The sequence below is a fragment of the Rhineura floridana genome, chromosome 1 (genome assembly GCF_030035675.1).
Source record: "Rhineura floridana isolate rRhiFlo1 chromosome 1, rRhiFlo1.hap2, whole genome shotgun sequence".
Lineage (NCBI taxonomy): Eukaryota > Metazoa > Chordata > Lepidosauria > Squamata > Rhineuridae > Rhineura > Rhineura floridana.
Window position 1 is genome coordinate 300,392,956 of NC_084480.1, and position 25,251 is coordinate 300,418,206.

At 46.2% G+C, this 25,251-nt stretch overlaps 1 protein-coding gene across 1 annotated transcript in view; it reads right to left on the minus strand.

The window, feature by feature from the left end:
- The window catches only part of ENPP2 (ectonucleotide pyrophosphatase/phosphodiesterase 2), a 117,705-nt gene extending 92,688 nt beyond the window's left edge, over positions 1–25,017 (minus strand). The window contains exon 1 of the mRNA XM_061605653.1: positions 24,699–25,017. Within this exon, the coding sequence (XP_061461637.1) occupies positions 24,699–24,719 (21 nt within the window). The 5' untranslated portion in view covers positions 24,720–25,017. The remainder of the gene's footprint in view (positions 1–24,698) is intronic.
- Between the last annotated feature and the right edge of the window lie 234 nt (positions 25,018–25,251).

Here is a 25,251-nt window from a genome sequence, read left to right on the forward strand (position 1 = left end):
TAATAAACACTCTTCTGTTGGAAACTAAACATCTCCCTCCTCCAGATAGTATTCCAACTGGGGATGTGCTACAATTCCACCCACTTCAGATTTGATACTGAATTTTCCATTAATTTGCTTATTCTCTATCATTGCGAATTGGAATTTTATGAGCAATTTTCCACTGCAATTCTTGAAAACTGGTTTGTTTGTTTTAAAAAAATCTGCCTCTAAAATATTGATATTAAGAATGATAGTGTTGATTTTTGCCTTCAAACTATCAATTTTTGCCTTCACAATGTTGATATTAATATCAATATTTTTTTGAGGGAAAAACCGATTGGCAAAAGCAGTTACAAAGAACAAATTCAAATTGATACTGTTAGGTCAACGGAATGCTTGCAAACTGGACAACAGATCCCATCCCTAATTCTAACCAAGGCTATATCCACAACACACATTTAAATTCCCATCATGGTTTAACAATCAATCCCAACTTTGGGAATTGTGGTCTCCTAACAACTCTTAGCATCCTTATCAAAGTACAATTCCCAAGATGCTTTGGGGTAAGCCATGACTTTTTAAAGTGGTATAACAGTGCTTGAAATGTACAGTGCAGCCCAGCTCAGTAGCCAGTCACAGAACAACAGGAACACTACAGTTCTAGGAATCAAAATAGGTTCCTTTTTTCTACCCCCATGGTTCTGGAAAGAAGTATCAATAGTGAACTTTGACAAAAAGTAAGAAGAGTAGAATAATAAAACTTATTCTCCCAATGTTATGGATACTCTGCCTCAAAATGTATGAACATCCAGTAGATAAGAACCTCACCTTCCTTGCTGCAACAGTAGAGACAAGAACACTAAACAGCTGAGCAAGTGAGGGGGGCTAACTAAGTGGGAGGAGGAAGCTGTATCTCAACAGTATGACTCTAGAATATCCTTCCTCTCTTTCCCCATCTTCTAGATCTGTAGATCTCTCAAATGTCCATGGCCACATAGCATCTCCCCAGAAACAAGGAAAGTGTACTTTGTTTAACAGTCCTCACTCACTCAACAGGCAGTTGTATGTCTTACTCAGGGCCAGTGCCAGAGGGCGGCCAGGTTGGGCCCCTCCTTAGGGTGGGTCGGTGGGTAGAGCTCCCTTCTGCAATCTACAGCAGCGTCGGCTCCGAGCCCTGCCACAGATCACAGAAAGGGAGCTCCCAGGCACCCCCACCCCCAGACAAACCCACCTGCATGCCCCACCTACCTTTCCCTTGAAGTTTAAGATGGCGGCTTAGATGGAGGGGCTTGCGTTTGGAGCTCCTACCGCTCATCATTCTTAACATCATTTTTAACATCTTTTGGACATTAATGTTCTGTGCCTGTGACTGTATCTGTACAGGAGTGTGTGGAAGTTGCTTGGGATTGTATTTGGCGTTATTCATCTCGCCTTACCCCGAGAACTTGCCTTGAGAACAGTGGAGCAGTGACTGGATAGTGGACGCGGTGGGCTATTGAAGAGAAAGAAAATCGAGGCCGGGGATGAGTAAGGCCTTCCTACCTTTGTCAGCTGGTGTGTGCTGCCCAGTGTGTTTTCCGCGGTTGCTGTTCATCGCGGCTTGTGTGGTCCTTTTGGGCTGCTGCCGCTGCATGCTGCCTGCTGGGGTGGCCCGGATCGTCCCCGTTGCTTGCGTCGCTGTGTTTTGCTGCAGCCTTTGATGTTGCCGCGGCGGCGTTCCCGTCCGTTGCCGTCGCTGTGTCCCCGCTGCTGCTTCCTTCGTCGTGGTTCCTGTGGCCTTGTCTTTTGCAGCTGCCGGGCCCCGTTCTCCTTCTCTGTGGCCTGGCTGGCCTCGTCGCTTGTCGGGCAGCAGCTCCCTTTTCGCGGCTGTTGCCGCAGCTGGCGTTTCCTGCTGTGGGTGTGGCTGTGTTTGGTGCCGCTGGTGTTGGTGCTGCTGCTGCGTTTTTCACTGTGGCCTGGGGTCTGCTGCTGCTTCGGTTGGCATTCTGTTTGTCGCTGGCGTGCTTCTGTTTTTGTCGCTGGGGATTTTCGTCTTCATCATTGCGGGGTGCTTTTGGACTTGGCGGCTCGCGCCTCTTCGGCATCGTTGTCATCTGATCCTCATTTGAATTTCATCTCAACTTCCGAGGGTGATGCTTGTGAAGAGAAGAGATCTAGAACTGCCGTCCATGTGCAGAGTGCGGGATTATGTATGATGTGTGAATCTGAACTGGATGTGTGGGTGTCTATTTGAATGTATGTTGTGTGTGAGTATGTATTTTATGTATTTGAGTTTTTTGTATATTTTTTCTTTTTCTTTTTCTTTTTTCTTTTCCTTTTCTTGTGTATTTTTAGTTGATAATGTGCCTAGGGAAGAGTTTGTTTCATCTATCGGGGAGACATGAGGGGGCCCCAATTGCCGTAGTGACGGGCAGAGGGAGGTATGACGTTATGAGAAGGACATGCCAGGTAAGGGGAACACGGCCCAGACATGTTGTGGCTGTGCCTTGTTCCGGTCCTTCTCATACCCGCAGGGTTGTTGGTTGTCCTATCAGCCAACTCTCAGATCTCCAGCTGCTGCTTTTTAATGCCAGATCGGTTCATAATAAAACTCCCCTCGTCCATGATTTGATTATGGACGAGGCAGCCGATCTGGCATGCATAACCGAGACCTGGGTGGGCGAACAGGGAGGAGTTAGTCTCTCCCAGATCTGCCCACCGGGGTACTCGGTCCAGCATCATGGTAGATCTGAGGGTCGGGGAGGTGGGGTTGCTGTGGTCTATAAGAGTTCCATCTTACTCACCAAGCACCATGTCCATACAACTACTGGTCTGGAGTGTTTGCACCTTGTGTTGGACCAGAGGGACAGACTAGGAATCCTTTTGGTGTACCGCCCACCTTGCTGCCCAATGGCTTCCTTAACTGAGCTGACGGAAGTGGTCTCGGAGGTATTGTTGAGATCCCCTAGACTATTAGTACTAGGGGATGTCAACATTCATGCCAAGGCTACTTTGTCTGGGGCGGCTCAGGACTTCATGGACTCCATGACAACCATGGGGCTGTCCCAATATGTTAGTGGTCCAACACATATATCGGGGCATACACTCGACCTTATTTTTATTACTGGACATGGGGATAGTGATCTGGATGTGGGGAGTTTTACATCTCTCCCTTTGTCATGGTCAGATCACTGCTTGCTGAAGTTTAGACTTACAGCGGCCTCTTCCCTCCGCAAGGGTGGGGGACCTATTAAATTGGTCCGCCCCCGGAGACTAATGAATCCAGAAGGTTTTCAAAGGGCTCTGGGGGATTTTCCGGCTGATAAGACCGGCGCTCCTGTCGAAGCCCTGGTTAATCTGTGGAATACGGAGATGGCCCGGGCTGTTGACACGATCGCTCCTGCGCGCCCTCTCCTTTGCAGAGCTCATTCAGCTCCTTGGTATACTCCAGAGCTGAGGGCGATGAAGCAAGACAGGAGGCGGCTTGAGCGGAGATGGAGACGAACTCCCGATGAATGCAATTATACGCTGGTTTGTGCTTTCACCAAGCAGTATGTAGGAGCGGTGAGGGCGGCGAAAAAATTATATTTCGCCGCTACTATTAAGGCATCTCTCTCCCGCCCAGCGGAGCTGTTTAGAGTTGTCAGAGTTCTTCTTTTTCTTGGCCCTCAGGACACTGCAGATACTTCGGTGGCCCGCTGCAATGAATTCGCTGAGCACTTCCAGCATAAGATCTTATGCATTCGTCGGGACCTAGACTCTCATTTTATATCAGATAATCCTAGTGAGGTGTCTGGAGCACAGTCTTATCACGTTTTGTTGGATGAGTTTCAGTCGGTTCAGTTCGAGGACGTGGACAAGGTACTTGGACAGGTACGTGTAACCACTTCGGTACTGGATCCTTGCCCCTCCTGGCTTATAAAAACAGGTAAGGAGGGAACAGTTGGCTGGGCCAGGGAAGTGATAAATGCCTCTTTACGAGAGGGAGTGGTCCCTGGCTGTCTGAAGGAGGCAGCAGTGAGACCACTCCTGAAAAAGTCTTCCCTGGACCCAGAGAATTTCAGCAGCTACAGACCAGTGGCAAATGTTCCATTTTGGGGCAAGATCTTGGAACGAGTGGTTGCTGACCAGCTCCAGGCGCTATTGGATGAAACCGATTATCTAGATCCATTTCAATTGGGTTTCAGGCCCGGTTTTGGCACTGAGACGGCCTTGGTCGCCCTGTTTGATGATCTATGTCGGGAGAGAGACAGAGGGAGTGTAACTCTGTTGATTCTACTTGATCTCTCAGCGGCTTTTGATACCATCGACCATGGTATCCTTCTGGAGAGGCTTGCGGAGTTGGGAGTTGGAGGCACTGCGTGGCAGTGGTTCCACTCCTACTTGGCGGGCCGTCTCCAGAAGATAGTGCTTGGGGAACACTGCTCGACGCCGTGGGTACTCCAATGTGGGGTCCCGCAGGGCTCGGTTTTGTCTCCCATGCTTTTCAACATCTATATGAAGCCGTTGGGTGCGATCATCAGGAGTTTTGGAGTGTGTTGTCACCAGTACGCTGATGACACGCAACTCTACTTCTCCTTTTCATCTTCTGCAGGTGAGGCGGTCGATGTGCTAAACCGTTGCCTGGACGCGACAATGGATTGGATGAGAACTAACAAACTGAGACTCAATCCTGATAAGACTGAGATGCTGTTGGTGGATGGATTTTCCAATCAGGTGGTGGATACATATCCTGTCCTGGATGGGACAGAAGGAAGGAACAGGTTCGTAGTCTGGGAGTCGTTCTAGACTCTTCCCTGTTACTTGAGGCTCATGTAGCCGCGGTGGCACGGAATGCGTTCTACCAACTTCGATTGGTAGCCCAGCTACGTCCCTACCTGAGTAGGGAGGACCTTACATCAGTAGTACATGCTCTGGTAACCTCACGTTTGGATTACTGTAATGCGCTCTACGTAGGGCTACCTCTGAAGACGGTTCGGAAGCTACAGGTGGTGCAGAATGCGGCGGCCAGACTGCTAACAAGAACGAAGCGGTCTGACCATATAACACCTGTCTTGGCCCGCTTGCACTGGCTCCCAATATGCTTCCGGGCCAAATTCAAAGTGTTGGTACTAACCTATAAAGCCTTATACGGCGCGGGACCTCGATATCTGTCGGAACGCCTCTCCCACTATGAACCAGCTCGTACACTACGGTCTGCTACGAAGGCCCTCCTCCGGGTTCCGACTCATAGGGAGGCCCGGAGGGTGGCGACAAGATCAAGGGCCTTCTAAGTGGTGGCCCCCGAACTGTGGAATAGTCTCCCTGAGGAGGTCCGCCTGGCGCCGACGTTGTCATCCTTTCGGCGCCAGGTTAAAACCTTCCTTTATTCCCAGGCATTTTAATTTTAATTTTTGTTAATGTATTGTAATGTCTGAAACTTGATTCTGAGCCTTTGCTGTTTTAGACTGTGATATTTGATTTTAGACTGTGAAGTTTTTTGTACCATATTGTATTTTATTGTATCTATGTTCACCGCCCAGAGAGCTATTGCTAGTCGGGCGGTATATAAGTTTTAAAAATAAATAAATAAATAAATAAATGCTGGCATGCTGCAGGTGCATGCCTGCCATCAACCAAGATGGCAGCCAAGGCTTCCCTAAGGGGCTGATGTCTCGGCCGCCATCTTGGTTGGTAGCAGGCATGCGCACTTCAAGAGAAAGGTAGGTGGAGCGGGCAGGCACCGAGGCAGGCTGGTGCCCAAGTGTCCTGGCATGCCTGGCGCCAGCCCTGGTCTTACTGCATTGTGTATGTGTATAAAATCCTAACTTCCCGAGCTGTGACTACCACCCCAACACACACATACGCTTTGTGTAACAATTAGGGTTGAAAAAAGTCTTCTATTAGAGCCAATGGGTTCTCAAGCCTAATTACACCATGGGGGCAGTTTTAATCAGGGGTGGTCACAGCACCTTGGGGTGCTGCAGGGTGGATGGGGAGCTCCCATGGTCTGCATACAACCTGCAGGTTCCCTGGCACAGCTAGAAAGGGTGTGTGATGTTCCTATATTAATGTATATATGGTAAGTGTTGTTGTTTTAGAAGATACATGGTAAGTGGAGTGAAAGAGGGGGAGTGAACGGGCAGTAGAATGCGAGATGATTGGCTGAGTGTTTAAAATGGCTGAATGTATAAAAGGAAGAGTGAGAGTGGAATCTGGGGGGGGGAGAAGAGAAAGAGTGGATTGCTTGGTGGGGTTTGAGAGAGTTGTTTGCCAGGAGAGAGTGGAGAAGGAGGGAGGTGGAGTTCGGATTAGTATGCTTATGTGCCTTAAGAAGAAATCTTGTTAATCTTGTTAGCTTTGTTATCTGTAATAAATACTTAATTTGGTTTACCAAAGGCCTGATCCTTGGCTGGGGTTTCACAGACCAGAAGGGAGGGTAAGGTAATGACCAAGGCTGAAGGGGAACTGTAACAAATGGTGGCAGCGGTGAAGAGAATAACAATACCAGTATTCAGAGTCTCTGGGAATACTAGTATTGGGACGTTACTGGTGGTTGCCTAGCAGGGGGATCTGTTGAGATCTGTGCTAGAGCGGATAGGTAAACCATAAGAGAGTGCGGTCCGGACTGGTGGAGTCCCTGGTGGTGCCTAGAGACAGGCAGTAACCACGAGCAGGTAGGAACCTGACAGGGAGAGCCAGGGAAGGGAGCGTCACATGTGGTGGTAGCGGTGGGATACGAACAACAGAGAATCCAGATACGATCCAAAGAGAGTCCCAAAGACACGTGGTGACAAAGGAGACTACGTCACAGGTGTTGGCTGTAGCAGTGAGATACGAATACTAGACAATCCCTAATAGTTGTGTGGCAAACAGAAATAACAAAACAAGATTATTTGTGAGAGTGACTGGCAAAGAGTGTGTGGCAAAGAGTGAGTGAACTCAAACACCATGGCTGAATATATAAAAATGAAAAGAGAGGAGCTGGTGGAGAAGTGCATAACATTCAATTTACCTCACGAGGGTAAAGGGGTAGATGAATTGAGGGTAGCACTTATAGGATTTGCAACTGCCCAGCAAAAACAACCTGTCAGAGAAGAGACCCCAGAAGGATATTTAAGCAATCCCGCTTATATAGAGTACTTGAGAGAGAAGTTAAGATGGGAGGCTGAGGAAAAAGACAAGCAGAGGGAGTTGGAAGCTGAGAGATTGAGGATGGAAGCTGAGGAACAAGACAAGCAGATGGAGCTGGAAGCTGAGAGATTGAAGATGGAAGCTGAGAGAATGAGATTGGGGTTTGAGGAGAGGGAGAAGCAATGAGCAGTGGATGCTGAACTACAAGTAGAAAAGTTAAAATTTGATAGAGAGAAATTTCACTCTGAGGAGACAAGGAAAGACAGAGATGGAGCAAAAATAAAAATTACTCCAAAGGACTTTGCTGTCTATGAGCCTGGTCAAGATCCTCAAATTTTCCTCAGCACCTTTGAAAAAGCAGCTCAGTTGTGGAGGCTACCTGAAGATAAATACATGCAGTATTTATCAAACCTGATTAAAGGGGAATTGGCTGAGGTATACCAATATTTCCCCTCAGACAAGCCCGTCACCTATGCTGAGTTTAAAGAGGCAGTATACAAAAGGTTTAGACTGGGACCTGACTACTTTAGAAAATTATTCAGAAACTGTCAGATCCAAGCAGGGAGGTCTTTTGTGGAACTGGGAGCAAAACTGATGGATATATTTGGAAAGTGGATGAGTAGTGCCAAAGCTCAGTCAGTAGAAGAGGTGAAAAGCCTCATGATACTGGATCAATTATTCCATCAGTTACCACCAGAAATAAGGCTCCTGGTCAAAGACCGTTCCCCTACATCTGTGCAGGAGGCCGCAGAGATGGCGGATCACTTCGCCTCCAATAGAACTGGCTGGGTGGGGAAAATATCAAGAGATTTTAAACCCAGACCATATAATGCTGGCAGAAGGGATGTGGTACCACAGCGAGTGAGTCCTCCATTAAAATCTGAAGGGCACAGGACACCCCAGAGTGGATCTGTGTACCCTAAAAGTGAGGAGAAATTATGCTACAAATGTGGTAGACCGGGGCACCTACGTTTTCAATGTGAGGTTGCCAACCCCATTAGTAATCCTGCTCAGACAAGGGCAGTGAAAACAGAGCCCAAGGCTTTAGAAACAGCGAAAAAGGTTCAGTTTTGCCAGATAAACTGGACAGAAGTAACAGACCTTGATTCAAGTCTGAGAGAGGAAGTGAGTGTACAAGGGGCAAATTATTGGGCATTGCTTGACACTGATGCCGCTCAGACGTTACTGAGGCCAGATTTAATAAAATCTGAAGAAATATTACCTCAGGAAACAGTGACTATCCAAGGAGTGAGGGGTCAACCAGAGAGTTTGCCTGTGGCCCTAGTGAAAATGGAATGGAGAGGCCGAAAGGGCCAATATAAAGTTGGTATTAATGCCCAGCAACAAGAACCAGTAATACTGGGAAGGGATGGGCGCCCAAGGAAAGATCTATGTAGTGACCAGACAGCAAATTGGCAGAGAAAAAGAAGCCATATTAAGGGGGGCTGAAACAAACAGGGTGGAATCTGTTAACCAGCCTCAGGTCACCATAGCAACCACTAGCAGGCCTGCTGAAGAAGACAAACTGTATCAAGTGGTCTCTGGGGAAGAAGCAGATCAATTCAGGGAAGAGCTGCATAAGATATAAGTTTGAAGCAGATAAAGGAACAAGCCCTGACCCAACAGATTCCTTTCACTGACAAACTGAGGAATCAAGTTGTGTGTGAGAATGGGATTTTATATAGACTGTGGATGCCTGCTGAGAGAAAGGGTGAATGTGAACCAGTGAAACAAATGATGGAAGTGGTGAAAGAGAATTTGAGTCAAGCTCAGCAGAAGCAAAGTTACTGGTATGACAGAACAGCCAGGGAATGTGTGTATGATGTGGGAGATAAGGTTATGGCGTTCATACCCAGGAAACATGACAAATTACAGGCTAACTGGGAAGGACCATATACCATCAGAGAAAGGCTTGACACAGTGACGTATGTAATCACCACAGACCAATTAAACAAAAGCAAAGTGGTTCATGTAAATATGTTAAAGCCTTACCATACCAGGGATGCAAAGGTGTTGCAAGTTACCTTATTCCCTGAGGGAAGTGGGCCTGAACTTCCAGATTTGGTACAGGAAAGCAAAGACAAAGGAGGGGTAGATCAAGTGGAATGGTCAGAGGAGGTAGAGGAGGAAGTAAAAGAAGAGATTCTGAGAGTTTTGAAAACCTATAGGAATCTCTTTAGCAACAAACCTGGCCGAACCAGTATAGTTATACATTCCATTGATACTGGAGATCATGCCCCAATCAGATCTGTTCCGTACCGTGTGAATGGGAAAGTTTTGAATGAGATCAAAAAGGAGGTGGAAGATATGCTGGAATTAGGAGTGATCAGGGAATCCATCAGTCCCTGGGCCTCAAGTATTGTCCTGGTTCCGAAAGAAGATGGAACGACAAGGTTTTGCATTGATTATCGGCTAATCAATAAAATTACTGTCCCAGATGCGTATCCTATGCCTAGGGTAGACGCAATGTTAGAGTTATTGGGGGCAGCAACCATTATCTCTACACTAGATCTCTGTAAAGGATTTTGGCAAATGGAACTAGACGAGCAATCCAGAGCCAAAACTGCCTTCAGTACACCAGATGGGTTATATGAGTTTGTGACCTTACCCATGGGACTAAGGAACTCACCAAGTTCATTTCAGAGGCTAATCAATACTGTGTTGCGAGGCATGTCAGATTTTGCAGTGGCCTATATCGATGACGTGGCCATTTTTAGCAAGTCGGTGCCTGAGCATGTCCAACACCTGACAACAGTATTGGAGGCCTTAAGAAAAGCAGGCCTCACAATAAAAGCTAAGAAATGCCAGTTTGGACTAAAGGAAGTAATCTATTTAGGACATAAGGTGGGGAGTGGGAAAATCACCCCCTTATGGAGCAAGGTGGAGGCAATACAAGCGTGGCCGATCCCCTTAACCAAAAGACAAGTAAGGGCATTTCTGGGTGTGGCTGGATTTTATAGGAAGTTTGTGAGAAATTTTGGGGAAATAGCAACCCCCTTGCATGAATTAACAAAGAAGAAGTGTTCTGAGCGTGTGGTATGGACGGATGAATGTCAGAAGGCTTTTGATCTACTGAAGCAAGCCTTGTGCCAAGGACCCATATTAATAGCACCAGGCTATGAGGAACCATTCATCGTGGCTACAGATGCGTCGGACCTGGCGCTGGGAGTCGTCTTGCTACAGGAGAGAGAAGGCACCAGACATCCAGTGGCATACCTGAGTCGCAAGCTGACGCCAAGGGAGAAAAACTATTCGTCGGTCCAGAAGGAGTGCCTAGCGGTCGTGTGGGGACTGAACAAGTTGCGCCCATACGTGTGGGGACGAAGATTCACAGTGACTACGGATCATCGGGCCTTGTTATGGTTGCAGACTATGAAAAACCACAACACTATGCTGCAGAGGTGGTCCTGGGCCCTACAGGACTATCAAGTGGACTTCCAGTTCATCAAAGGCAAGGACAATGTACTGGCCGATGGACTTTCCAGGCAAGTGGCTGGGACTGCAGTGACGTGACCAGACAGAGGAACAAAGAAAGACATTTTCCCCATAGAGACTTTTATTTGTTAACGCGACGTATAAATCCTGGAACAGGAATAATACTCTGCTGTTGTTTAAGGGGGGGGAATGTGATGTTCCTATATTAATGTATATATGGTAAGTGTTGTTGTTTTAGAAGATACATGGTAAGTGGAGTGAAAGAGGAGGGGGAGTGAATGGGCAGTAGAATGCGAGATGATTGGCTGAGTGTTTAAAATGGCTGAATGTATAAAAGGAAGAGTGAGAGTGGAATCTGGGGGGGAAGAAGAGAAAGAGTGGATTGCTTGGTGGGGTTTGAGAGAGTTGTTTGCCAGGAGAGAGTGGAGAAGGAGGGAGGTGGAGTTCGGATTAGTATTGAGTAAAACCATATGCTTATGTGCCTTAAGAAGAAATCTTGTTAATCTTGTTAGCTTTGTTATCTGTAATAAATACTTAATTTGGTTTACCAAAGGCCTGATCCTTGGCTGGGGTTTCACAGACCAGAAGGGAGGGTAAGGTAATGACCAAGGCTGAAGGGGAACTGTAACAAATGGTGGCAGCGGTGAAGAGAATAACAATACCAGTATTCAGAGTCTCTGGGAATACTAGTATTGGGACGTTACTGGTGGTTGCCTAGCAGGGGGTTCTGTTGAGATCTGTGCTAGAGCGGATAGGTAAACCATAAGAGAGTGCGGTCCGGACTGGTGGAGTCCCTGGTGGTGCCTAGAGACAGGCAGTAACCACGAGCAGGTAGGAACCTGACAGGGAGAGCCAGGGAAGGACGCCTCACAGGGTGCTCCTGCTAGATTAAACTCCCGCCATGCCCAGGGGGCATGCAAGAGCACACGGACACCTTTGTTGGTAAACTCTGAACACTACAATTCTCCTATTGGTACCAAATTCTCACAACTCATCCTTCCTTCCAGGATCAAAGCCAGCAGACACAGCAGAAGAAGAAAACCAACTTGCGGAGGGGGAGGGGACATGATAGATTCCTGCTATTATTCCTTCCCATGGATAAACAAGCATGATCATAATGCTGACATTATTTCCTCCAACACAGACATCAGAGATGTTTCTTTTGTCTTGCTCTGGCAACCAGGCAGCCATCCAACCCTGACAGGTCAAGGATGTTCCCCACACAGGATCATATAACACACAAACAATGCCTAGAACAGGATCAGTTCCAATGCTGGGCTACCATCATTTTCTCCCAGGACTCCTTTGCCTTTAAAAAAAATGGACCAGAAGCACAATTCATGTCAACCAGGTGTCGTGCCTTTAGTGTTGTGTGCCCAGCTCTGTGGACCTCCCTCCCACTAGCTAGAGGGAGCCCCAGCTGACGAAGCGTCAAGGCCCCAGCTGACAAATCATCAAGGCGAGTTAAGCAGCAGAGCCAAAAGAGGGTAAGTAGCTCCCATTTATTCCATTATTTAATTGAAGTAAAACAGCGCAGAGCAATAAGTAATAAGGGCAGCGCAAGGTCACCCTGATCTAGGAGCCAAATCCTGAAAGAACCTATATCTTAGGAGACAGATCCTAGGAGAAGGAAGCCCATAGAAAGCTAGTTTTCAACACCACCCTAGCAGGAAAGCTTCAGGGGACACTGTAAACAAGGCTAAATTCCAGTCGGAGAGAAGAGGGAAAAGGAAACTCCACCGACACATACAGGGAGAGAGTCAGCTCAGTCCTTGCTAAAAAGGGCAGCTTCAGCCTTCCTGAAACACAACCACAAGCTCTGTTTCCCTAGGTTAAAGAAAGGTCAGGCTGTTCTAGGTGGGAAAACAACGAACACAAAAGACTTGCCTGGAAGGCGCAGCCCCTTGATTAGATTAAAAGCAGCCAAAAGCTTAAACAGCCCCGCCCCTCGCTCAGGAAGGAAGGAAGCCTGAGAGAATACTAAAGAGTTAAGCCCCAGCTGATAGCCATCAGCCTCAAGTAACACATCATTGGCTGGCAGCAGTAGCTGGGAGGAACCAGCCACACATATAAAGTCAGAGCACCCTAGCGAGGGAGCCTGTTCCACGAGCTAGAGGGAGCCCCAGCTGACGAAGCGTCAAGGCCCCAGCTGACGAAGCGTCAAGGCCCCAGCTGACGAAGCGTCAAGGCCCCAGCTGACGAAGCGTCAAGGCCCCAGCTGACGAAGCGTCAAGGCCCCAGCTGACGAAGCGTCAAGGCGAGTTCGGCAGCAGGGCGAGGAGGCCAGGGCCCCCCACTCTGCCCGTCTGTTCCCTGACCTCAACTAAACCGCAGTCTCCAACCCATTGACGTAATAAACCTTAAACAAAACTATGCAGGTAAGAAGCCAGCAGGGGTGTGGGGGCTTTCCAGTGTTTTGCACCGCCTGCAGCATGTACGACTATCTGCCTGTTGGACAGATGTCGTGGGTGTGCTCTCGGTGCAATGAGCTCCTGGCTCTCCGGGAACGACTTCATTTCCTTGAGGCCAAGGTGGCGGACCTGGAAAAGCTGAGAGAGGCAGAGAGGTGTGTGGAGGAGGCCTTCAGGGACGTTATAGCTGTGTCCCACTCCAACGATGATAGCTCTCCTGCTATCATGGAGAACGATGGTCTCGGGGAAGGAGAGCATCCAGCTGAGGAAGAGGGAAACGATCCCTTAGAAGGGACCCATTCCTTGGGGGATGAGCAGCTATCCTCTCGTGCCGAGGATATATCTCCAGGGGGTGGAGGGATCCTTGTAGTGGGTGATTCGATCATTAGGAACATAGACAGTGGGGTGTGTGATGGGCGTGTAGACCACAAGGTGTTTTGCCTGCCTGGTGCGAAGGTTGTGGATATCGCCCGTCGTTTAGATAGTTTGGTAGACAGTGCTGGGAAGGAGTCAGTGGTCGTGGTGCACGTTGGCACTAACGACATGGGGAAATGCAGCCGTGAGGTCCTGGAAGCAAAATTTAGGTTGCTAGGTAGGATGCTGAAAGCCAGGACCTCCAAGGTGGCTTTCTCTGAAATGCTACCGGTTCCACGCGCAGGACCAGCCAGACAGGCCCAGCTTCGCAGTCTCAATGCGTGGATGAGACGATGGTGTCGGGTGGAAGGGTTCGGATTTGTTAGGCACTGGGGAACATTTTGGGACAAGCCGGGCCTGTACAAAAGGGACGGGCTCCACTTGAACCAGAATGGAACCAGACTGCTGGCACTTAAAATTAAAAAGGTAGCAGAGCAGCTTTTAAACTGACTGAGGGGGAAAACCCGACAGGAGCTGAGAAAGGTCCGGTTCGGAATAAACCTCCCCCCTGGGATAAAAACCAAAGAAATGATGAAATTTTAAAAAGGGTAGGCCTAGAAGTAGGCATTGTGAGAGCAGGGGCACAGGATATAAATTCAGAAGAGCAAAATTACCACAGGCCTAACCACAAGTGCCAAAGACACTTGAAGAGAGACACTGCTTACAAGCGCCTGTACGCTAATGCTAGGAGCCTCCGAACCAAGATGGGAGAACTGGAGTGCTTGGTCTTAGAGAAGAGCATTGATATAGTGAGCATAACCGAGACCTGGTGGAATGGAGAAAACCAGTGGGATACGGTTATTCCTGGATATAAACTATATCGGAAGGACAGGGAAGGACGTATTGGTGGCGGAGTCGCTCTATACGTGAAAGAAGGCATTGAATCCAGGAAGCTCGAAACCCCAAAAGAGGCAGACTCCTCCACAGAATCGTTGTGGGTGGTGATACCGTGCCCCAGGAGGGACTTAATACTGGGAACGATCTATCGTCCCCCTGATCAAAATGCTCAGGAAGACCTTGAGATGAGATATGAAATTGAGGAAGCATCCAAACTAGGAAATGTGGTAGTAATGGGTGACTTCAACTACCCAGACATAGACTGGCTGCATATGTGTTCCAGTCATGACACAGAAGCAAAGTTTCTAGATATTCTAAATGACTATTCCCTAGATCAGTTGGTCATGGAACCGACCAGAGGGACGGCAACCCTGGACTTAATCCTCAGTGGGGACCGGGACCTGGTGCGAGATGTAAGTGTTGTTGAACCGATTGGGAGCAGTGACCACAGTGCTATTAAATTAAACATACATGTAACTGGCCAATTGCCACAAAAATCCAACACGGTCACATTTGACTTCAAAAGAGGAAACTTCACAAAAATGAGGGGATTGGTAAAAAGAAAGCTGAAAAACAAAGTCCAGAGGGTCACATTACTCGAAAATGCTTGGAAGTTGTTTAAAAACACTATATTAGAAGCTCAACTGGAGTGCATACCGCAGATCAGAAAAGGTACCGCCAGGGCCAAGAAGATGCCAGCATGGTTAACGAGCAAAGTCAAGGAAGCTCTTAGAGGCAAAAAGTCTTCCTTCAGAAAATGGAAGTTTTGTCCAAATGAAGAAAATAAAAAAGAACACAAACTCTGGCAAAAGAAATGCAAGAAGACAATAAGGGATGCTAAAAAAGAATTTGAGGAGCACATTGCTAAGAACATAAAAACCAACAACAAAAAATTCTGTAAATACATTCAAAGCAGGAGACCATCTAGGGAGACAATTGCACCCTTGGATGATAAGGGAGTCAAAGGTGTACTAAAGAACGATAAGGAGATTGCAGAGAAGCTAAATGAATTCTTTGCATCTGTCTTCACAGTGGAAGATATAGGGCAGATCCCTGAACCTGAACTAACATTTGCAGGAAGGGATTCTGAGGAACTAAGACAAATAGTGGTAACGAGAGAGGAAGTTCTAAGCTTAATGGACAATATAAAAACTGACAAATCACCGGGCCCGGATGGCATCCACCCGAGAGTTCTCAAAGAACTCAAAGGTGAAATTGCTGATCTGCTAACTAAAATATGTAACTTGTCCCTCGGGTCCTCCTCCGTGCCTGAGGACTGGAAAGTGGCAAATGTAACGCCAATCTTCAAGAAGGGATCCAGAGGGGATCCCGGAAATTACAGGCCAGTTAGCTTAACTTCTGTCCCTGGAAAACTGGTAGAAAGTATTATTAAAGCTAGATTAACTAAGCACATAGAAGAACAAGCCTTGCTGAAGCAGAGCCAGCATGGCTTCTGCAAGGGAAAGTCCTGTCTCAGTAACCTATTTGAATTCTTTGAGAGTGTCAACAAGCATATAGATAGAGGTGATCCAGTGGACATAGTGTACTTAGACTTTCAAAAAGCGTTTGACAAGGTACCTCACCAAAGACTTCTGAGGAAGCTTAGCAGTCATGGAATAAGAGGAGAGGTCCTCTTGTGGATAAGGAATTGGTTAAGAAGCAGAAAGCAGAGAGTAGGAATAAACGGACAGTTCTCCCAATGGAGGGCTGTAGAAAGTGGAGTCCCTCAAGGATCGGTATTGGGACCTGTACTTTTCAACTTGTTCATTAATGACCTAGAATTAGGAGTGAGCAGTGAAGTGGCCAAGTTTGCTGACGACACTAAATTGTTCAGTGTTGTTAAAACAAAAAGGGATTGCGAAGAGCTCCAAAAAGATCTCTCCAAACTGAGTGAATGGGCGGAAAAATGGCAAATGCAATTCAATATAAACAAGTGTAAAATTATGCATATTGGAGCAAAAAATCTGAATTTCACATATACGCTCATGGGGTCTGAACTGGCGGTGACCGACCAAGAGAGAGACCTCGGGGTTGTGGTGGACAGCACGATGAAAATGTCGACCCAGTGTGCGGCAGCTGTGAAAAAGGCAAATTCCATGCTAGCAATAATTAGGAAAGGTATTGAAAATAAAACAGCCGATATCATAATGCCGTTGTATAAATCTATGGTGCGGCCGCATTTGGAATACTGTGTACAGTTCTGGTCGCCTCATCTCAGAAAGGATATTATAGAGTTGGAAAAGGTTCAGAAGAGGGCAACCAGAATGATCAAGGGGATGGAGCGACTCCCTTACGAGGAAAGGTTGCAGCATTTGGGGCTTTTTAGTTTAGAGAAAAGGCGGGTCAGAGGAGACATGATAGAAGTGTATAAAATTATGCATGGCATTGAGAAAGTGGATAGAGAAAAGTTCTTCTCCCTCTCTCATAATACTAGAACTCATGGACATTCAAAGAAGCTGAATGTTGGAAGATTCAGGACAGACAAAAGGAAGTACTTCTTTACTCAGCGCATAGTTAAACTATGGAATTTGCTCCCACAAGATGCAGTAATGGCCACCAGCTTGGATGGCTTTAAAAGAAGATTAGACAAATTCATGGAGGACAGGGCTATCAATGGCTACTAGCCATGATGGCTGTGCTCTGCCACCCTAGTCAGAGGCAGCATGCTTCTGAAAACCAGTTGCCGGAAGCCTCAGGAGGGGAGAGTGTTCTTGCACTCGGGTCCTGCTTGCGGGCTTCCCCCAGGCACCTGGTTGGCCACTGTGAGAACAGGATGCTGGACTAGATGGGCCACTGGCCTGATCCAGCAGGCTCTTCTTATGTTCTTATGTTCTTATAGGTTAAGACAGGCATCATCCCTGCTGAGTTTCAGACGCCTGGTTAAAATCATTTTATTTCAGGAGGACTTTGCACCATGAATGCTTCTCTGATGTTTTAGTTTCTGATGTGCTTTGTTTACATTTCTGAGGTTTTACATTTCTGAGGTTTCTTTAGGTTTAATTTATGTCAGCCTTTCCCAACCTTTGGGTCCCCAGATGTTGCTGCCCTACAGTTCCTATAATTCCTGACCATTGGCCATGCTGGCTGGGGCTGATGGGAGTTGTAGTCCAGCAACATCTGGAGACCGAAAGGTTGGGAAAGGCTGATTTATGCTTTAAATTTTATATTCATCCCATTCTTTGAAGTACATTTCCCCATAACTTTTCTAGCTGCAATGTGTCTTATAAAAAGTGTATTTGTTCAACTAGGATGACAGAGTGCTTTAATCCACCCTAGTGATGGATGAGAAACGAAATTCAGTTCACATTTAAAGCCAAATTTATCAAATTCTCACTTTCCGAAACAATATGACAACTGAAACACAGCCATCCTTCAAAATTTGCACATTCAAATGTTGCAATGTGATGGAGGGAAATGTGCACAAAATGAATATATTGGTGAAAATAACATTCAAAAATGTATTATATTAGGAAAATTGCTTGCAAAAATGTGTACATTGGTCAACACTGGATACAAAAATGTGTTTATTAGGATAAATTTGCATTAAAATGCTGAAGAATGTTCATGAAGATTTTTTTTTTAAATTGCAAAATGTTTCAGAAAGCCAAATTTAAGATTAGAAAAATGGGACACTGAGCAAACCAAAATTGACATATCATTCCATTCTTAATCCACTTTAATTGCACAAATCTACATTTCCACTATATGCCTGATTCACTCCTCCAAAATACTGACCAGCTGGAGTCAAATTTGTTCTGGTATTTAAGGACTGTTTTATGATAGTTGTAGGTCTAGTATTAAAACTACACCTGTGCATTTCAGGACAACTCCACTCTAAGCTCACCCACCTACAGTCAACATAATGATTAGGTAGGTTCAGAAACCTCTCCCCTACTCTCCAAGATAGACATGCACACATAGGTGTTAACAGACACAGGCCTAAATGCTGAGAGATCATCAGGTTAATATTACCCCTTTTCACTTTTCAGGGATTAGTTAGCTCATGATCTCATGCACAGCTGTGGGGTGGCTCAAGGAATAAGAGAACTCAGCCTTGTAGTTTTGGTGGTTTTATGTTTAAAACTCCAAAATGTGTGGGCTTTACTCATAGAATAAGTATGGTCAAGTCACTAAATAATTAGTTCGCTCTGTGAGGAACTCCTCCAGTAAAGGAATACAGCTGTCTATTTGCAATGTGTAAACTATGTTATCATTCCACTGTGTTTCTGGCCAAACCAAGAAATAACATCTTTTATTTTAAACTAAACACTTGCTGCTGGTTACTGAAATTTCACTTCACAATAATTTTCATCTCCAGATTGTTCTTATGACCTTGTAATCTTCCATTTCCTCCTTATCTTGGCTTTTGGATTTTCACAAGGCGGTAACTAGCTAATGCAATGACTTCTCTGCCTTCTCATCTCCCCATGTACCTCCTGTGCCCCCCTGCTCTGGAGGGCTGGGAGAACCCCGAAGCAGATTTAGGGGGTCACGTGGGGAGAGGAGAGGGCAGGGAAGTTACACTGCACAGCTAAAAGTCATTGTGCTAGCATAACTGTTTAGCTGGATACCATAGTCATAATCTTTCTTAACGTTTTCTGCAGGTTACAAGGTTTTGTAACTTGGTGTTGTAAGAAACTATCATACCAGTCATTTTACCTTGTGGTATTGTTACTGGTATGTTGAAACAGGCATAGGCTTTGTTGAAATTCTAAATTGTTCTTTTGGTCTGATGTTTTTAACTAAGCAGTGAGAGGCTGGTCTAAATGGGTGCTCCAAGTACATTTGAAATGAGAAAGGGGAAGGTCTAATCAGGCCAGAAGCACTCACTCAACAACCTGAACCCATATTTCCCCATACATTGTTCCAACAGCAGCTGGTGGCTCCATGTCAGCGGGGCAGTGGAAACCACTCTGGGTTTTAGCTCAAACTTTCAAGGAGCTGTCCAAGGTGCTGAACCTATTTTGCCAGTAAGTTTCAGCACCAACAGACCCTTGAAAGAAGAGACTAAAAACCGGAACAGATTCTGACATTGAGCTACCAGCTGCCACTGCATTGTTCTTTCCCACTGAGCTGCATCAGTATTTTCTCCTGTGATCTTGTGCTCGTAGCGTGCCCATCCCTCTCCTGTGAAATAAGCAAATGGAAGTATTAGAACCACAGTTGGGCTCCTACTCATCTCTTAGATGCCTGCAGGTTGTTAGGCTCTGTATGAAAGCCTCCCAACCACTAGACTATGGAACCTCTCCTGGGGTATGTCAATGTGTGCAGTGTAGGTTCAGTGGTAGAAAACCTGCTTCAACATGCAAAAAGATCTCAGGTTCCATCTGCGGGCATCTCCAGGTAGGGCTGAGAATATCCCATGCCTGAAACCTTGGAGAGCCACTGCCAATCAGTGCAACCAGTCTTGAGCTAGATGCAGTCAATGGTCTGACTCAGAATAAAGCAGCTTCCTACGTTCCTCTTCCCTGGCAACGTGCTTGTGCATGAGAGAGGCATGGATGAAAATGAGTTCTCTAACATCTTCATGGCTTTCCTGGTATCACCATGCATTGATTGGCACTTCCTTTGTATGTCTAGGAGCATCCTCAGCAAGTACCACTATAATTGGTGGATGGTAACACAGTTGCCAGGATCTCTGTCAGAGTAGCCCTCACTGATGCTACACTGGAACTTTGCTATTATTGTGCTTTTAAAGTAGCTGCTAGAGCAGGTGTGGGGAACCTTTGGCCCTCCAGATGCTACTAAATTACAGCTCCCATCAGCCTTGGCAAGCATGGCCGATGGCCGGGGATGATAGGAGCTGTAGTTCAGCAACAGCTGGAGGGCCAACAGTTCCCCACGCCTGTGCTAGAGCAACACTGGATCCAGCAAATCATGCTAGCACAGTCTCGGGTACAACAGCAGCCTTCCTAACTGAAAGACTGCATGTTAGTTTGGGAGCTAAATGCAAATGTACTGCCTTCAAGTCAATTCTGACTTATGGCGACCCTGTGAATAGGGTTTTCATGAGGCTGAGAGGCAGTGACTGGCCCAAGGTCACCCAGTGAGCTTCATGGCTATGTGGGGATTCAAGCTCTGGTCTCCCAGGTCGTAGTCCAACAGCTTAACCCAGCTTTCCCCAACCAGTGTGCCTCCAGTTGTTGTTGGACCACAACTCCCATCAGCCTCAGCCAGCATTGCCAATGGTCAGGAAAGATGGGAATTGGGGTCCAACAACATCTGGAGGCACACTGGTTGGGAAAGGCTGCCTTAACCACTACACCACACTGGCTCTTTAGTAACAAACAAACATGCACAGAATCACACTGTACAATTCCTTCCATAGAGTTAACAGCTCTTTTAAAAACCCAGGGTTGCATTCAGCAAAGCTCTACTCACAGGAGACACATTGAAACTGAACTGACCCAATTTAGTCATGTCCATAGATTTACCCCAACTATGACTAGCATTGGATACAATTCTTAAATTGCTATTTCGCGCTCAGAATTTCCTTTTCTCGCGTGCTCGGTGGTTATACCAGTAAGGAGTTATTACAAAATCACTTGCTCTTCAGCTTTCAATACACTTATCCTCCAGTTGCTGGAGAAAGCAATAAACAGCCCAAATCCCCCCCCCCATCCATTCCTTTAAAAAAAACCAACGAAGCCTACTGTTGGGATTTTTTAAATTACTCTGTGGATGAAACTTATGTTTATTGTGAAACATGATATAGTTTTAAGGATAACTAGGAGTTTCCTGGATATGATTCACAGCACTTAATTGAAGTGCAACATTGCATCTTTCTGGGCAAGGGCTCCAAAAGAATAGTGGAGAATGAACTATTTAAGAGCCGGGTAACACAACACAACAGCCCCATAGCGAGAAGCAATTTGGAGTTCCCCTTCACAAGCAAAATTCCAATGGTGGAAAACACCAAAGGGCAAGGAGGCAATATGTCAGAACAGCATACCAGCAAGATCCCTACCCAGTGAAGGCCATGAAGATGGCCTGTTCGTTAAGCGGCTGCCGAAGTGCCAGCCTAAGTGTCCCTTCTGTGCTCCCAGTCCACTTTGTCCTCGCCTTCCTTTTGCTTGGACTCTCCATCCTCCTGTTAGCCCAGGCATGAGGACCCCTGGCCCACCAGATATTACTGAACTCCAGTACCCATCAGCCCCAGCAAGCAGAGCCAATGGCCATGGATGATGGGAGTTGTAGTTCAGCAACATCTGGCAGGCCAAAGGTTCCTCACACCCGTGTTAGATCTGTTGCTTCTTTACCCCGCTCAGCGTGTTCTCTCCTCTGTCCTCTTCCTTCGGCACCCCAGCATCTCCACTCCATTCCCTTATTACAGGAGTAAGGAAGCTCAAGCCCAGGGGCCAAATGCAGCCCTCCAGGGTCACTATCTGGCCCTTGGAACTCACCCCAGGCTATGCACCCTTGCAGGCCCTGCACTGTATCCTAAATGTATTTGCCTGTTTACAATGTGCCCTTGAACTCTGATAACGCCCCTGGGTTGATAGGATGGAGAGAGAGAGAAGGGCATATGTATGAGAGTAGAAATTAGCCTACTTCCAAAGATAAAATTTGTATTCATTCATTGCTCTGTCCACCTTTGATTCTGGCTGTGCCCATCACTGGCGATGTGGCTCACAGAAGGGATTGCAGATCTTGGCCTGGAAAAGGTTCCTCACCTTGAAGCCCCCTTCCGATGACTTCTGGAGATGGTCCTGTTTACACAGACATTTCCTTGTGCTCATGATCTAATTCTCATGTTTTAACTGCTCCGTTAGTGGGATTGATTTATTGTGTATTTTAATGGATGTTTATATTTTAACATTAAGATCCTCTGTGGCGCAGAGTGGTAAAGCGGCGGTAATGCAGCCAAAGCTCTGCTCACAGCCGGAGTTCGATTCCAACGAAAGGAGGAAGTCAAATCTCCAGTAAAAGGGGTCGAGGTCCACTCGGGCTTCCATCCATCCGTGGTTGGTAAAATGAGTACCTGGCATATGCTGGGGGGTAAAGAAAGGCCGGGGACAGAACTGGCAATCCCACCCCATATATACAGTCTGCCTAGCAAACGTCGCAAGACGTCACCCTAAGAGTCGGAAATGACTCGCACTACAAGTGCGGGGACACCTTTACCTTTTTATATTTTAACATTTGTGTAATGATTTTTTATATTTGGAAACTACTTAGAAGTCTATTTTGGCATTAAGCAGCATATAAATGAACAAATACAGTAAGACCTCCTGCTTCTTAAATACTTTATTCATAACCCCCTGGCTTTGCTCAGTAAGTTTCCCATTTGCTTTCTAGGCATAATAGGAAGATGACGACGCCTGTGCATGATTTTTTTTTTATGTGGGGAGATAGGTGCACAACAATCAACATGCAATCTTGACAGAAAAAGGCTTTGATCCAATGGCATGGATACCATGACAACTGGAAGTCTTTTATCTGCTGCAGCCTTCACAGCTGTTGTAACATACACATTGTTATCCTCCACCTGTTCTGCCATTGAGGACATTCTTGGATCATTCTTTGTCTGGGTCCTCTCCCTTTCCCTTACCACCATGGGTGACCCTGCTGGGAGTACATGACTCCACACACTAAGCTGTTAAGGAGTTACCAAAGCAATCCAGACTAGTCCCCTCCACTCCACCCCCCCCCACTAAGTTGGGTTCTTGAGCAGAAATATGTATATAAGCCATGGAAAGCAACATCTCTTTCAAGTTATTATTAAAAACTACACCCCTCTCTCTTTCTCTTAGATGAAAGCATCACACCTAGAGTTGCCAACATTTTACTGGCCCTGCTCCTGTGCCTTTAACAATCAGCTCAACAGACACACACACCAGAAGCATTTGCTGACATGGAGGTAAGCAACAAGGAAAGCTTGCCTGCTTACTTTCTGCAAGTCAAGTTGCATGGGATCAGAGGCAGTCAGGAAGCTAATAACACTGCATCCTTTTTTTTTAGTAGACAAAAGATCCAGTCACAAAACTGACACAGTTCATCCCAACAGAACAAATTTAAATTCCATTAACCTGTCTTACCAACTTTCCCAGAAAAGAATGGGAATTAATTTGTTTCACTCAGTCTGATCTCAGCCAGCTCCCCCACTCCTAATTTACAACCAATCTAGGGGGTGGCACTGGCTGTGAGCCTCCTCTTCCTCCTCAGTGTTGCTTTTGCAAAACTCAACAGGGAAGAGGATTGGATCAAATTCTGCATTAGCTGGCTCTGTCTAGCATTGGCTTGGCTCTACCAGCTATTTGCTGTTGCTCCACCTACTGTTGGCCTCCGGCCTCCTGCCCTACCAGTCCCAATGGGCACCAGCCTCCACTGCCTTTATCAGGATCTCATTTTTGGATAAGTAGCTTCTGAAACTATCATTGGTATTCTCTTGCAAAGGAGGAGGGGGAGGGGGAGGGGGAAGGAAAGGAGAAACACCACCACTGCTAATTACCTAACAAGTGCATTAGCCAGAAATCACTGTTTAAGAACACAGCAAGTGCCAACAGCTAACATCTCACTCTCCCAAATTCCATCAATTATTATATCATCAATAGACACCTACCTAAAAAGACTGTAGAGTAAGGATTGCTGGTCTTTCTAGCAAGTGGTGCACGAATATTAGGTTGGGTTTGTTTTTGCAAAACATTTGCTAGTCTAAACTATCAACTCCACAAAGTTCTCATTAGGAAATACGTAATACGATGTGTAAGGTCTTTTATCACCATGCTGTTCTAATCAACACTTCCTATTTGTAAATGGCTGTAAAGAGGGTTAGCGAACTGTTAAAAGGCATTACGACTTTGGGAAGATATCCCCACACATTTCTCTGGGGAAATGGGTTCAACTGCAAGGGATCACAGAATCAGCGCTTAGGCAAATTAAATCCTCAACATCAGGAGGATACAGGCCAAACATCTCAAAACAATTTACTCCAGAGCGATTGCTGTGATATCAATGGTCTGCTCCTGAGAAAGCTGTTTTGAGCCAGCAGCAGAAGTCTGAAGTCAGAATCAGCTCAGAAAGGGTTGCTCTCCTGCATTACAGAAGCATACCACAAGATGCTTGCAGTATAGTTTTAAATATTCTTACTTAGAAGTCATATTTGCTTCATTGGGATTTGCTGCCTACGAAGTCTTAATACTCAGTGCTCATGACAGAATGCTGTTCCACCTTCATCTTATATTACAATTAGATAGAGTTTTCTTTAATTCCCACCAAGTATTCAGGATGTAATAAGCAATCCCTACCATTGTAAACGCTTCCTTCCATATCTCTTAACCTAAAGCCAAATCTCTAGGCCGTTTCTGTTTATGCAGTATCTAAGGTCTGCTTGCAATCCAGTATTTCCCAGCAAAAGTAAATCCCAGCAAAATCAATTTGACTTTCTCCCAAAGTAAATGTGTTTTTAAGAGTGCAGTCTCAAAGCAGAAAAACAGGCAGGTTACTTCTGGCACTACATACCCATCTAACATTTTTAAAGAGGCAACAGAACAATGAATGAATAAAGGGGCAAACTATATTTCTTACCAGTTTGCTTTTCTTATCCATGAGTTGAACCAAACGCTGATGCTTTGGGCCTTCTTTTCACTTTCTGCTGATATCTAAGAGATTCTCCCTTTCCTTGTAGGAGATGTAGCAATCCTGCTTTGCCTGGTGTTGTTTTTGCCCACTGTATCCTTTGCTGTTGAGATTGGTCCAATGCAGATGAGGTCAGGGTGCCAGCTGTCCTTGAAGGACAATGGTTCAATTGGAAGATGCCTTTCAAACAAAGGAGCTGCTTCCAGGACTGGTCTCCTCCCCCCCCTCCAAACCCACACCACGCAAAACCTTTCCCTGAAACGACTCCGTGAAAAAGCGTCATCACTTCCCCCCACAAAGGCTAGCTTTTAAAGGCATAATAAGCCTGCAAGGAAAGTTTAATTAGTTTGACCACCAGCTACACATTCAAGGGAGGGTCTCCTATCCAGAGGTAGCAATGCACAGCAAGCCAGATTCCTGGGGAATAGTTTCACAGGGTGACCTTTGGTAGAATTGCTTCAAGCATTTTTTTGAAAAGATGTCCTGAACTTATCAACAGCCC